This window comes from Cetorhinus maximus, chromosome 3 (assembly GCF_964194155.1).
Source record: "Cetorhinus maximus chromosome 3, sCetMax3.hap1.1, whole genome shotgun sequence".
In the NCBI taxonomy this organism is placed as follows: domain Eukaryota; kingdom Metazoa; phylum Chordata; class Chondrichthyes; order Lamniformes; family Cetorhinidae; genus Cetorhinus; species Cetorhinus maximus.
Window position 1 is genome coordinate 202,116,060 of NC_135881.1, and position 16,295 is coordinate 202,132,354.

The 16,295-nt window shown below is 40.4% G+C and overlaps 1 protein-coding gene across 1 annotated transcript in view; it reads left to right on the forward strand.

Moving 5' to 3' along the window:
* mrpl3 (mitochondrial ribosomal protein L3) overlaps positions 1-7,070 on the forward strand; it is a 57,919-nt gene extending 50,849 nt beyond the window's left edge. The window contains exon 10 of the mRNA XM_078539629.1: positions 5,070-7,070. Coding sequence (XP_078395755.1) covers positions 5,070-5,219 — 150 coding nt within the window. The 3' untranslated portion in view covers positions 5,220-7,070. The remainder of the gene's footprint in view (positions 1-5,069) is intronic.
* The last annotated feature ends 9,225 nt before the right edge of the window (positions 7,071-16,295 follow it).

Sequence of the window (16,295 nt, forward strand, 5' to 3'; positions counted from 1 at the left end):
CCCCCGCCCCCCCGACACAAAAGCCCCGCAAAATTAAGTAACGACTTTTCACTTGATAGCTCAATTTTCTCTGCCGCTATGATTTTTGTTCATGTGCTATCAAACCTAAAAGTTCATTAATAAGAGAAAGTGAACTCTAAATTTGGATGGTATAGTTCTATTGATTTAATATTTGGAACATGGTGCATATAGACATAAGTAACATGATATGAGATTAAACATGTTAAATTGGGATACAGCCACAAAGAAGGGAAAGAGGTGAATGAAGGACAGAACTATGGAGAGTGATAAAAAACCTGGACAACAGGAGGCAGCAAAGTGATAAAGAAATAAGATGCAAGAAAAGCAAGCCATTGAGTGAATTAAGGATTTTGTTGGAGTTACTTTTAATTAAATATGGGAAGCTACAAATTTGATGGTAGTTGATCAAAACAAGCCTGCAGCCCTGACAATAAATGTACCTTTAGTAGTAAAATGTGGATGAAATGAACAGTCTTCTATGCTAAAACTCAACTCTGATTATGGGTAGGTGACATTGAATGACAAAATGTGACATCTTAGGAATTCTTTAAAACCAGACTTTCATTTTCCCCTCAGAACCCTGACCAAATATGTTTACTTGCACAGAAGCCTTTTGACCTATTGTGCTTATGCTAATTCCATTGCCCTGCTATTTCCACCTTGCCCTGTATCTTCCTCTGCTTGAAGTGCTTATCTACTCTTTCCGGAGCGACGCTGTCCATTTCAACTCCCTAAGGTGACATTTGGATAAACTAGGTCTGAACATTTGATGCATGCGAAAAGTTGTACTCGACATATTAACTACTCTGCTGTGGACCAAGAACTTTTTGGTCTGTTTCACAAACTGAATCTATGTTTAAGCTTTGGTCTTCTATCATCAGAACGCAGCACTGGCCTCGAGCTGAATGCCAAACCAGATGTTCTTTGTTGCCGTGTGACCATAACACCACATTGACTTTAATTAAGCTTGTGTCGACGTTGCGATCGGTGCGCTACTGTTTCACATTCATGTGATCACTAGAACCTCAAATAAAGGCAAAAAGAGGCCCCACAAATTCTTTAAAAACCTGGAATTAATCAATAATGCTGGTTTCACACCGCAGATCCCGGGAGTATTTCTGAAGAGAACAGGCATTAATCTTGCAGGTGACGAAGCATTACACCCAAAATATTAACTTTCCATTCTCTCCACACATGCTGACTTACCCAGTGCGCGTTTCCCAGTATTTTCTATACTTGTTATCACTAGAACTCCTCCCTTCTGTATCTCAGATACAGATGCCGTTTAATGATTAAACCGGCCCGGTTAATTTTTACGCCACCCAAGAATAAATGGATAAAATGTTAATTAAACCTACCCCCAGCAGATGACTCTTATCACAACGTTCTTTTTTCTCTATCTTGATCAGAGGGGAGCACATTCCTGCACAAGGTTTTATGCTTTGATTGAGGTTTAATTGGCAATGCTGCCAGACTTCTGCAACAGCCCTTAATTTCACCACTGGATTCACGCCAACATTTGGATACAGTTGCCCTGCATGCTGACTTTTTTTCTAGAGTGAAACTCGTTCTCCATCTTGAGTGAAATTTATGGTCACCATCCGCCTGAAATTGTGATCGAAGGCTCACATTTGCTTTTCTGATTATTATAAGACCAGTACTGTTGGTTTTTTTTTTAAAAAAAAGGCATTCAGGCGCACTGTGATTTTGAATAATCCTGGTGTGTTTGTGCCTTCTCCCAGTGGAGAGGGTGAGACAAAATGAAGTGAATTTAAGGTAAAATCTTTGCGATTATTGGAAAGTTAATAGTGGACGATGCAGGTTTGAATTGCTGCTCTCAATGCTGGTAATCAAGTGGGGAGATGAAATTCATCCCCAGATTCCAGCTTTGTGTCTGCCAGTGGCCAATAACGTTGCATTATTGGTGGCCTTGAAGCAGGTTGTCTTCCATCTTATCAGTTCCAAATAGTGCATGAGTTGGGTGGGGGGCCAAGGACACTGGCAAAATTAAAACAATTTGTATCCTTAACTCAAAAATATATATAATTTGTGACCTAGAAGCACTGACAGTACTCCACAAATCTGAAGGATCAATACCTGTTTAGCACCATGTGTCCAGATAAAAGTGCTGCCCACTTTCAAGGTTCATTTGTTCTGCTTTATTGGATGAGTTGATAACTGAACTCTTCGGATGAATTTATTTGTTATTACAGACTGCTGCACAAAGTCTTGCCTGTTAAATGAAAAATGCGGAATATGAATCATTTGTTTGAATCACTTGTTCACTGAACCGTAGAACTATCCTTCACTACAGTAGAATAAATGAAATTTGAGCTAGCTGTTTGTTTTTTTTTAAAAGCAAACAAAACGTTTAGTACATTAATCATTATAAAATAGGAAGGTAAGTGGTTGAAGTTGTTTCCCAGTGTCCGTTATGTATATCGTCCCAATACTAAACAGATTTGGAAATATGCTACTTTTTGGTTACAACAATATCCTGTTATATTTAGATTTATTAACTGGTGCAAGTTTATTTTAACAAGTTAATTTACAATTAATATCTTAAAATTTTGATTTTGATCTTTTTTTTGGGAATGTATATTTTTACAGAAAATAACTTGCAATGATGTAGGCCTTTTAACATAGAAAATGTCCCAATGCAATGGGATAATCACAAATTGGGCATTCACTTTTAGACTGCTGAGTCTGTCAGGCAGAGTTGCCGTTTTGCTTATTTGCCAGATATTCTGTGCTTTGCATTTCTGACTTCCCACAATGATTTTATTGATGATAAGCAAAGGAGTTGGGTGTGATATCATGTGAGCTGGCTCCCAAGTCTCTGTCCTCAGCAAACCAAAAAGCTTCCATAAGCATTCCCACATCCCTTATGACCTGAAACTTAGAACCTTGCGCTTGTCATGACCAGGACAATGCAACAAGAATACAACCCACTACCCTTACATCACAGTGTTAAGCACCAGATGGTTTGCCCATTCTGCAAAGTGAAAGGTCAAATTCATCCCATCATCTATGCTTAGTTTTGCCACTATAAATTAATGCATGTAGGTTGATGGACCCCTAACCCAGAGTTAACTCATAACCCATTCCTGATGCATCTGGATACCTGACAAGAAAAATCAGTTTAACTTACCATTCCATTCTCTGCAGCTCATTTCTCTTGGCAGTTTACTCTTCCATCTTCAAGAATGAAAGGGGAAATGTAGGAGTAACATACCATACTAGAACACCACTGAACTTTCCAAGCTAACAAGGCCAAGAGAAAGCCATTGTGCGTTATCGGCCAACAGTTCAATTTTAATCCATTGGATGTGGGCGTCACTGGCTGGCTAGGCCAACATTTATTGCCCATTTAAGAGTCAACTGGAGTCACATGTAGGTAAGGACAGCAGATTTCCTAAAGGCCAAATGGGTTTCTACAACAATGGATTTCTAATTCCAGATTTTTATTGAATTCAAATTCCACTATCTGCCGTGGTGGGATTTGAACCCCGGGTCCCCAGAGCAATACCCTGGGTCTCTGGATTATTAGTCCAGTGACAATATCACTATGACATCACCTCCCCAAGTATTAGCATTTGTCAATGAACAGATTACCCTTTTTGTTCCTCTTTCAGCAATGATTGTACTTGTAGACCAGTGCAAAGGGAAATGGAGGGGATGGTTAATAATGAGAGAAACCTCTCAGACAAAGGAAATGTTTTGTTTTAAAGCTAGGCTTGTGTACATAATCCTGAACACTGCTTGATTATGGATTTACAGTTTTTATAATAAGAAATTGGAATGCAACAGGCCAGTGGATAAAAGGGTGAGAGCCTACAGAGGTTTGCACACATTCCATGGAATTGTCCTGCTATAATTAACCTGGGACTTGAAAGCGATGGTTGGCTTCAGGCACCAAGTTACATTTTAAAATTACCACCCATGGTTCTTTCAGGGCATAGGTTTTCAAAGTCTGGTTTACTGGGTTGGGGGGGTGGGGGGGATCTTCATATTTGTTGTCAAAAAATAAAATGCCTTGCTAAAGGAGGCGGCACTAGGAGCAATGATCAAAAGCTTTGTCACAGAGATGGGTTTTAAAGGAGGGGGCCCCTGGAGTAACGGGTGGTTTTGGCGAGAGTGGGGTTAATAGAAAGGCATCAAAGGTGGAGTTGGTCTAACGAAACCTATTTTCTGGAATAGTGAGAGCTTTGTTTGGATGTTGGAGTATGCACTAAAATTTAGACATTCTGAAGTTTGCATGTTTAAATATAAATTGAGTTCTGAGCTCAAAGGAGAGTAGGGATTATCTCTGGTGCCCTGGCCAATATTAATCCCTCAATCAACATTGCAAAAACAGGTTATCTGTCATTATCGCGTTGCTCTGTGTGGAAACTTGCTGTGCGCAAATTGGCTGCCACGTTTCCTGTATTACAACAGTGACTGCACTTCAAAAGTACTTCATTGACTGTAAAGCGCTTTGGAACTCCGAGGTTGTGAAAGGCGCTATATAATAATGCAAATGTTGTTTTCGGATACCCCAGGATCGAGTCTGTATTTGCAATGGGGCTAGAGGAGTTTGTCAGCATTTGTAATGGTTGCCCACACAATAAAACGAAATGCTACAGATGCTTAATAAATAGAAACACAAAATGCTGGAAGCATTCCGCTGGCCAGGCATCATCTGTGGAGAGAGGTTGGTAGTTGGGGTTCACATTATAAGTCAGTGACCTTCTGTCTGACCCCAGGGTTATATTTCATGTTATCAACTGTTCTGGTCAATTCACTACAGGATTTGCCAGGGGTAGTGTACGTGCTCTGCATCTGGCTCTAAAGATGAGAAAGATCAAATTGTTCTGTTACAGCGGAAAAATAGAACAGGCTTCGCCAAATTAGGAATTTTCCCCAAGAATTTGTTTTATTATTGGCTTGGAATGATGTGCATTCTTTATCAGAGGTGGTTACACATTAAATCATACTGACTGATTTAAAGTTGACAGTGCTTTTGTTTTTTTTCACAGTGCCTTATGCTCTTTCCCATTTTCTACCAGGTCAGTGACACCACACTGCCCACTCATCAGGAAGACAATAAGAATCCACCATTCCCAACTTACTTTGCTGACGGAGATGAAGAGCTACCAGAAGATCTGTTTGATGACACAGTGTTCCAGTTCACTGCGCCCTCTATTGTTGTCTCCTAACGTTTGGCACTTTCAAGGTGTTCTGTTGGCAGCTGCTGATATCTCTCACATCCTGCGTCAAGTTTATTTCACCCAGACACTTGTTTATTTCCATGTATTGGTCTGCTGGGTGAGATTTGAAGAACAGAAATAAAATGCCGTTCACGGGGTGAAGCGTTAACCATGAATTGAAAATGCAGCGATGGTTTAAAAAAAAGAATACTTAGAATTTTTTTTTTTGTGGCCCAAGCTTTGAGCGTGGACTGGGCTAATTTGACAATGTTCTGAAAGAAGGAAAATGTTCTGCTACAAAACTGTGAAGATTTTACTCTGTGTATCCCAATTGTGGACTGCAGACTTTGCCACTTTATCCAATTCGATTACATAACATCTTGGAAGAGCACTCTTTTAAATACAGATATCAGGGCGGGGAAGCCCTTGACAAAATATATGCCAATTAAAATATTTGTAGAAAATAATAACCTCCCAAGTGTTTCGGTCTGAGTAGTTTAAAATATTTTAAAATTATTGCAGTATAACAGGGATTTACTGTCTACTATTCTGTGTGGGATAATATCAAGCACCAGGGAAATCTCTGGCTCAACCTCTGGGTGTTTTTTTTTGCTGCATTAACTAATCTCTAAAGGGCAAAACTATTGAAACTCCAGTTGGCTTCATCTGCACTGTGCAATTTTCAAACTATATCATGCATAGCAACATTACCGTCAAAATCTGTCATCCCTATCGTTAGACAGCACATTAATTCTGTGAAAACACTGAACACCTTTGATTGCCGCTAATAGTTCGTGTACAAGGCAAACACCATCTAAGCATGTTACATGACACAACATGATGGAATTCCATGGTAAACAGAAGATGACTTGTTTTCATTGCAGTAGCGCAGTGTAAAGAAAATTAAATGCAGTGTGTGCTTTGAAGAGGAGCTTGTCGGCAAAAGTTGGGAGTTTTTGTTTCTGAATTCTATACTGCTTCAGCAATGCCATCTGCTTTGACCTTTCTTTACTTGGGTTTAAATTTTGCAACCATTTAAGATTCTATATTGTCGCAAGTGGTTTACTCATGCCCACACGCACTTAGTTGTCCACTTGTTCTATATAAGTTAAATTATCAGAGACTCTTCTAATCGCTAGGCACTGAATAAAGTCTGGATATGTGTTCCTACTGTCCTTCATTATGTGAGGGGCAGAATTTTTATTAGCTGCCTTGAAGCAGTTCTGAATAATTTTAAGCCTTTTATATAGGATCTGAAGGTATATTGCATGAATGCTGCATCATTCCTGGACTATTTTTCATCATCCAGTACAGGACATGCTGCATCTGCGGTTTTTATGTGTATTGATTATGTTTCAAGTTACTCGAAGATCGGTTGAATATAATAGCCCAGATTTTGCAGTAGTAATGGCAATGAAACTGTCAGCATTCGCCGTCATTACTCTTCAGAAACTGACAACTTTTGGAATCCGCATATGCGCAGTTAAGTTCAGAAATTCAGAAGTTGCTGTCATTGATTTCACGCGTTGTTGAAGTCCCCACAGACGGCAATCAATTAGAAATCATTGAACTGATGGGAACTTCCTCTTTTACGCTGCAATGTCGCTATAAACCCGCCCTCACCCCCCAAAGAATGTACTTTGTTCATGAGATATAATTGGGTTTTGAATGGTATACCAAGCCATAACTACTGCTGAACAATCTCTCTGGCCCAGAGAAGCTAGTTTTCTATTGGTGCAATGTCATTATGATAAAAAAAATCTAGTTTTTTTATTTTTTAAGAATGTATTTGATATTCCATTTTAATGTATGTGCCCCAATCTTTATTTCGCTCTAAAATGTATAAAGCATTAAGGATTTCCTGGTTTGCTGACTGAGAATTTCTTCAATACGATTGGCTGCTTACCTTACATAATGACATCACTGTTGATGGATGCCTGGAGATCCCTTTGATTTGGTGCCAGATTCAAACAAATGTTGGGAAAGGTTAATCCATGCCAGGCAGATTGTTAAATTTGTGGGCAGCCCACAATAAGACCACCAGTGAATGCCATTGCTCATCTATTGACCTCAAAATTCAGGCTATTAAATTGTAAATTCATGTATTGCAGTTCAAACCCATTTTATATTAATGAACCTCCGTACCTAGAAGTAATCCATGCAGATGTGTCTAATTCAGTATCCTCCAGGCAGGCCTCTCTACTTGAATCCTCTATAAATTTGAGCGCATCTATCACTCTGCTGCCTACAATCTAGACCCATACCAAATCCTGTTCATCTGTCACCCCAGTGCTTGCAAACCTGCTGTCCGTATCTGGTCTGCCCTCATTTGTTATTTTAGACTCATACCAATGTGATTGACTCATTACTGCCCTCTTGATTATTGTTGTAGCTGGCAAAGGTCAGTCTTTATTTTCACAAATGAAGCAAGCCTGACATCTTTCTGCAGACTAGAGTTGGAATCACAATCATGACTGTTCTGTGATTTAAATAGATTACTTTCATAACAACTTAATTTAAAAGCAGCAAGAATGGTGGAAGTTTAACGACTTATAATGGTGCACTCTAACTTGTGGTACTGAAGGACCATTGCATCTATTTTTCAATGCAGAATATTTTGAAAGATGGAGTTTTCATTGATTTTTAATGTTCAACTGGGGAAACATGCAAAACTCGCAATTCACAGCATGCTTAATGAAAACTAATGCATTATTTTAGTGCATCAGTACTGCTGTTTCAAAGTTATCCTACCTGATTGTTACACAGGTATATTAAATCACATTTTCCTTTTTGCTGATGTACTGAACAGGGAGTCAAAAGCAGCAAAATGACAAACTGTGAGTAGCGTTTCCAAGGATGCAATTTGCCTTTGCTTTCTGGTTTTACACTGAAAGTGTTAAGTTTCATCAAGCCTTTTGAACGCAGGTTTCCACAGATGTAGCCATTATGCCCACTCCATGCGTGAAGAATTACAGTTTGAAATCATTCAAGGGCAGTAACCTTTTGGCATTGTACAGCTGTAAGTACTTGGCCTGCAGAATTTTCGGAAAATTTTGCACTTGTGTCATGAGGCAGCTGCGTGCCCTCATTCAGCGTGATGTTGGGGGATGTTAAAAGACTGAACACCTGTCAGTTGCCTCATTCCCACTGTAGGGACTAAATGAGTTATTTATTGTAAAAGTGCTGGGATATCCTCAGCTCCCACTAGTATTTCCTGGCACTCAGTGTGACAGAAGGAGTAAGCTTAGTTTGTAAAGACCATCAGAATACGGGGGCCAGATTGAGCAGAAGGCAAGTGGGAATAGGCGGGAAAAATAAGCTGCAGATCAATTTGAGGGCGAGGAGGAGGTAGCTTGGATGAGAGGGGAAGAAAATAGCGTGAAAATGCCGCATAAAATACCAGAATCACGTTGGGCTAAGATGAGAATGTCATTTTTAATTTTTGAAAAAGGCATTGCAGAAGTGACATTTAAAAATTAATAAAGTTACATTTTTTAACAGCACCTTCAAATAGAGCAATTGTAAAAGTACTAGAGAAGGGGGAGATTAACTGGCAAGACGAATCCAGAAGCAAGTCAAATGTGTCTGTCTTTATTTACAAAAAAAGTAGTAAATTAAATTGCAACACATCACTGAGATGTTTGCATTTGATTTCATGTTAACTAACAAATCACAATCGTTACAGTGCAGGAGGCCATTTGGCCCATTAAGTTTGCACTGGCTCTCTGAAAGAGCATTCTACTTAGTCCCACTCCCCTGCCTTATACCCGTAACCTTTCAGGTAGCAACCCAATTCCCTTTTGAATACCTCAATTGAACCCGCCTCCACCACCCTCTAGGAAGTTCGCTCCAGACTCCAACCACGCTAAGAATTATTGTTCACATCACTTCTACTCCTTTTTGTCAATTATTTTGAATCTGTGCCCTCTAGTTCTAGATCTCTTGAGCAGGAGCAGTTTCTCACTATTTACCCTGTCCATACCCCTCAGAATCTTGAATGTCCTTATGAAGTCTCCCCTTGGCCGCCTTTTCTCCAAGAAAAACAGACCCAACCTCTCCAATCTATCCCCATAGCTACAGTTCTTTATCACTGGAATTATTCTTGTGAATCTCCTCTGTACTCTCTCCAATGTCTTCACATCATCTACAACTGCACTACAAACCTTCCTCTAATCTCAAAAACAACCATCAATCATGACTCTTTCCTGTCACTCAGCCAGTTTCTTATCCAAGTATCTGCTTTCTCTTTTATTCCATGAACTAGAATTTTGTTCAAGTCTGTTGTGTGGCACTGAATCAAATGCCTTTTAAAAATCTATGTACACCACATCAATAGTGTTTCTCTTATCAACCTTCTCAAAAAACTCCAAGTTAGTTAAACATGATTTTCCCTTAAATGAATCCATGCTGGCTTTCCTTAATTATCCTGCACTTGTCTAAGTGACTATTGATTTTTATCCCAAACTAGTTTTCAGAGGTTTCCTTACCTTTCGAAGGCAGGCTGACTGGTCTGTAGTTGCTGGCTTTATCCTCGCATCCCTTTTTGAACAAGGGTGTAAAATTCACAATTCTCCAGTCCTCTGGTACCACCCCTGTTTCTAAGGATGACTGGAAGATTGTCACTAGTGCCTCTGCAATTTCCACTCTTGCTTCCCTTAACGATAGGTGGAGCTAGCTGACTCACACTGCTACTGTACTGTAGCAACACAAGTGGTATTCTCCACTAACAGGATGCTGCCATCAAGCCAAAAAGACATTCTGCCGATCTCACAAATGAGTAATGTGGTATATGAATTTCAGTGCCAATGTGATGCCAGGTGTGTAGGCTGTATAGTTCAAAGACTGGCAGATCGTATCAACCAGCATGTCCCAGCCACTGTTCGCAATGGGCAGGGTACAGACCGTACCCAACCAGCCCGTGCTTGCAAAACTCAAAACAGTGTCCAACATTAAATGTGATTCTGTGATTGGACAACGTTTGCTAAATAATCCTCCAATGCGCTAAGAATCATGCTAACAACCAGCTTAAGATTGTCATTTGGGCTCGCAATATTGTGCATTTGCTTATACTGGAAGCTACATGTTAATAAACAGGGCCCTGTTCTTTGCAGACAGAATGAATATTAACATACATTGCGCCTGTTTCAGCTAAACAAAGTAAGTGACAGCCATTCGCTGATTCATTCCTCAGGGCAATGCCTTGACTAATCAGGGTCAAGCTGGTTTAAATTTCAAACAATGTTTGGCAGTTAACTGTCAGTCGCCAACAGTGGTGCATTCTCCATGGCAATGCCACTTGCCAACCAATCAGCACTCTCTTCACATACAATATAAATTGTTGTCTTCCCCTTGTGAGTGTCCTGATGAGTGAATGATGAAAAGCTTTGGTATGTCTCTATTCAGTAATTCTTAACATCAATGTGATTGGAAGAGGCTTGGTGGCCTAGCTGGTAATTTTCTCTCTTCCTTTTTCGTATGTTCATATGTAACCAGGGAGAAATGTGTGGGGGCAGAGGATTGGTATTGTGCGGTTACAATCATAGCTTCTAATTTGTATTTTCCACTGAACAATTGTGTAGTGAAATATTATCTTTAAAAATAATGGTAAAAATCTTGTCATCCTTTGTCATTAAAATGGAATTAGCTTTACTCACTAAAGCAATGAAACTGATTGTTGAAATTATATAGCAACTGATTGGAAATGCAGAGAAACCACATAGGAGAAAAGTGACAGACATACGCAGATACTTTCTGTTGTATAAGAATTGTGTAAAAGAGGTCAGCTGTGGATTGCTTGGTAGCACTCTTGACTCTGAATCACAAGGTCCTGGGTTCAAAATTAAGGCTGACTCTCCAGAGCAGTGTGGGAGTACTGCACTGTTGAAGGTGCTGTCGTTCAGATGAGATATTAAAGACCTTGTATGCCCTCTTAAGTACACATAAAAGATCCCATGGTGCTATTTTGAAGAAGAGTGGGTGAGTTGTCCATGGTGTTCTGGATAATCTTTGTTCCTGGAACTCCCTCCCTAACAGCACTGTGGGTGTACCTGCACCACATGGACTGCACGATTCATGAAGGCAGTTCACCACCACCTTCTCAAGTGCAACTAGGGATGGGCAATAAATGCAGTCCTAGGCAATGACGCACTGATACCATGAATGAATATTAAAAAAAGATTAGCTGTCATTACCACATTGCTGCTTGTGGGAGCTTGCTGTGTGTAAATTGGCTGCTGCATTTCCTACATTGCAACAGTGACTACAATTCAAAAGCACTTTTGTCGACTGCAAATTGCTTTGAACATACAAACAAGGAGCAGGAGTGAACCATTCAGCCCCTCGAGCCTGCTCCACGATTTAATAAGATCATGGCTGATCTGATAGTAACCTGAAACCTGCAAAGAAAAGTGTTCATTATTGAGCACAAAGCCCTTTTTGCCTCCTGGAGGAAGAAATGGAACACTACAATAAAACAGCATTCCTGCCAGATGATTAGTTAGTTAAAGAGGATTCCTTTCAGCACCTTGTCAGGTGGTTTGCCAGTGGGGAACTTGTCCCTTTTCGAAATGATTTTTAAGTTGCCTGGATGAGCTTCGGACTTACCATCTCAAGCATTACTATTGTCACAATGAGGGAGCTCTGCTAACGTGAGGGAAATTTGGCTTGTCCGCTTGGGCAAAAATACCCAAAGAAGTAAACAAAGATCATAGCGGACAACAGGCCTTTAAGAGAGAATAATGGGGCTCAAGCAACTGAACTGGGAGAAGAAGCAGGGCTGTGAAAACTCACTTGCAGTAAACAACTTGACTCAAGAGCTAAGCTAAGATTAGAAACTTGGTCGGCAAGAACTGGGGTTGATCCTAATCCACTTAGCTAATTAGGGATAAATAGAAGAGATGGCATTGAAAATAGATTTCTTTTTAGTGTTACAGCCAGGTGTGACAGAAAAAAAATAGTGATGGAAATAGATGTGACAGTAAAAGTAGATGTTACACTCACAGTAAATATAAAAGAAATACATGAGTTTTGATCCAGTGATGTTCTGCTTTTGAGTTTCATCAGCCCACGATTTTCCATCCATTAAAGTGAAGTTGCAGGCTGCCAATCACAGAAATGGAAAATTGTAGTCGTCGTGCATTTAGTCAATCTCGCATGGAGTCTGACAGGAGGAATTGAGACCACTATCGTGTTGAGAAATGTCATTTTGATGTTCCCAATGAGTGAAATACAATTTACACTAAAACAGTGGCCAACAGGAGCTGCCAATATAATAATATGGGGATTAAAGCTTAACAGAAATTAACTGGAAATCTTCAGATACAGGAGTATAATTACAACAGGAAATCTAAACTCATAGCAACACAAACTAGGTAGTTCACCATTCATAACAATAATAATTTGCATTTATATAGCATCTTGAACATAGTAAGATGCTCCAAGGTGTTTCACAGGAGTGGTACCAAGCAAAGTTAGACACTGAGCCACGTAAGATATTAGAACAAAAGCTTTATCAAAGAGGTAGGTTTTAAAGAGCATCTTAAAGAAGGAAAGAGAGGTTTAGGGAGGAAATTCCAGAGCTTAGGGCCCTGGCAGCTGAAAGCACAGTTGCAAATGGTGGAGTGATTAAACTCAGAGATGCTCAAGAGGCCAGAATCGAGACGCACAGAGAGGCTGGAGGAGATTGCAGGGATAGGAAAGGACATGGTCATGGAGGGATTTGAAAACAAAGATGATCATTTTAAAATTGTCAGACAGGGAGTCAATGTGGGTCAGTGAGACAGGGAACGATGGGCGAATGGGACTTGGCGCGATTTAAGATACAGGCAACAGAGTTTTGGATGAGATCAAATTTATGAAAGGAGGGAGGCCGGTCAGGAGAGCATTGGAAGAGTCAAGTCCAGAGGTAACAATGGCATGGATGATGGCTTTCAGCAGCAGATAAGCACAGCATGTTGCTGATGATGAACTTTGATTTGCTGCCAGACAAGGCACCATTTAATACATAGCGGAGCTTCAGCTACCAATGAATCAATAAAATAATGAGTGGCAAGCAGCAGCAAAGTAAAACAAAAATCAAAATACTGACGAGCACATTGGTGAATTCAAAAAATCGTGAAGTTTCAACAGGTGCACAAACAGCCCGCAGACTGAGGACCATCCAATAAGGATAACAAAATGGGTGTAGGATAAGATCAGATATTGGGAAACAGCAGTAAAAACAAGCAGTGTATAGCAGGCAGGTAACATAAAAACATAAGAAGTAGGCGTAGGCCATTCAGCCCATCGAGCCTGCTCTGCCATTCAATAAGATCATGGCTGATCTGATTGTGGCCATAACTCCACTTTCCTGCTTGTCCCCATAACCCTCAATTCCCTCGTCAATCAAAAATCTGTTCAACTCAGCCTTGAATATATTCAATGACCTAGACTCCACTGCTTGCTACATGGACCAAAGACCCTAAGAGAAGAAATTCCTCCTCATTCCATCTTAAGTGAAAGACCCCTTATTTTGAAACTGCACTCTGGTTCTAGATTTGCCCATGAGAAGAAACATTCCTACCCTGTGAAGCCTCCTCAGAATCTTCTATGTTTGAATAAGGTCACATCTCATTCTTCCAAACTCCAATGAGTATAGACCCAACCTGCTCAACCTTTCCTCATAAAACAAGCTCTTCATCCCAGGAATCAACCCAATAAACCTCCTCTGAATTGTCTTCAATGCAAGTATGTCCCTCCTTAAATAAGGAGGCAAAAGGTGTATTCAGTACTCTGGGTGCAGTCTCACCAATGTCCTGTACTATTGTAACAAGACTTCCCTACTTTTATATTCCATCTTCCTTGCAATAAAAGCCAATTATTCCATTTGCCTTCCTAATTACTTGCTGTACCTGCTTTCTAACTTTTGGTGATTCATGTACAAGGACACCCAGATCCCTCCATACCGCAGCATTCTGTAATCTCTCTGCATTTAAATATTGCCAAGGCTTGAAACTAGGTGGCTGCAAACTGGTCAGACAGGGAAGGAGAGGTTCATGTGGGCACAAATCTTTTTTCAGGCAAGTTTTGAAAATTTCAAAACTGGGATTGATGGATTTCTGTTAGGTAAAGATACTAAAGAGATATGAGTTAAGATGCAGAGCAGCCATGATCTAATTGATGGGACAGGTCTAAGGGGCTGAATGGCCTTCCCTTGGTTTGCAGTTCTTGCTGAAGTTATCGTCAGAGCCACATTGCACCAGGGCAAGTGTTCTCCTCTGATTACCAGCACCTTGAACAGGTAGTCATGCACTGTACCTCATGCCTGCCTGACTGGCAGGAGTGCATCAGGTAAAGAACAAAGGATCTGATGGGCTTCCTCCTCTGGTCTCAGTCCCATTCAGTGACATAAAAAACTCTTGGCCATGGTAACAAGCACAGGTTCAGATATTTATTTGTAGCCTTCAACTGTATTTTATTTTTAAATAAACAAACACTTTAGCCAGCTACATAGAGTCATTACAGCACAGAAGGAGGCCATTTGGACTATCAAGTCCTTGCTGGCCCTCTTTAGAGCAATCCAGTGAGTTCCATTCCTCTGCTCTTCTAAGAGTTTGTACGTTTGACTAGTCAGCTCCCTCACCCCTGAGACAGAGGATTGTGGGTTTCAGCTCCAGGGCAAAGATCGAGGCTGGCACTCCAGTACAGGACTGAGAAAGTGCTGCACTGTTGGAAGTGCCAACTTTCAGGTGAGACATTGAACTGAGACCTGGTTTGCCCGTATGTCAAGAAGAGCAAGGGAGTTACTCAGTGTCCTGGCCAATATTTAACCCTCAAACAACATCACAAAAACAGCTAATCTGGTCATTATCACATTGCTGTTTGTGGGAGCTTGCTGTGCACAAATTGGCTGCTACATTTCCTACATTACAACAGTGACTACACTTTTAAAAAGTACTTCATTGACTGTAAAATGCTTTGCGACTGCTGGTTGTAGTGAAAGTCTTTCTTTCCTGCTTGTTTGTCCTATGATATGGTTTTGATGCACTTGGGGTGATGAAAAAACTACAACCTCTATGATGTATTTTTCTAGCTCGGAGAAGCTGAAATCTCCCAGTTCCTATAAATGAGGTCAAATTATCACCTTGTGACGCTGAAGCTGAAATCAAACAGGCAAACCTGTGAAGGGGGTGATCCCCACAGGCATTTCTAGCAGTGACTTGATTCAATTTGTGGATAACGCTTAATGGTTATTTCAGAAATATCTAATTTGGGGGAGGGCTGGTGAAATTGATCAGTGTGAAACAGGTAGGTAAGTGAATCGACATCTGACTTTTCATCCCACACCATCTTCTTTCCACTGAAGTCCACAGGATGATAATTCAATCTCTTTTTGGAGACCTGTCTCACTGTCGCTTTTACTCGGTTTGAAGTTTAAAATCTTGGTAATATTTTCCAAATCAATGGCAAGTAAAAGCTAGTATGATGGATATGACGGTCTGCTGATTCACTCCAATTGGCACTGTTGGTGTAGATCAATTTCACTCTCTTGACGTCCGCTGCGACCCTTTCACCCTTATAACTGACATCAATAAAGTGTATAACGCATTTTAATTGGGTGGTAGGGCACATTTAAGCAATTTGACTCGTGCATAGTGTGAGAGTTGTTGGTTTTACGTGGTTGAATGTAAAAATAAAAGCTGAGAGTAATTTGATTGGATAGTTTGGTGGTGCCTGGTAGTGATCCGTCGTGAGTGGAAATGGGTTTTGATTGTCTCGCTTTTAGTTCAATGGGACAAGTTTGCCGATCAGATCCATTAACTTGACAGGTTGAGATCAATCGCTATTTTTCTCCCATAGACAGTTTTATGAAGTGACACAGTGTGAGGTGTGCAAACACGCAACGAGCAAGACTTGTAACGCTATTTAAAATCTGTTTATTGTTCGGGAGAGAATTATTGCATTGGTCTAGGGGTTTAATTACTCCTGTTTCTGGGAATTTATCTGCCAGGCAAGTGGAGTCTGAGCTTTCTGTGACCACGGCTTTGTTATTTCTCTCCGATGATTTGTTAGAAGCTGCCAGAGATCGCCACTTGTTCTGACAACAGT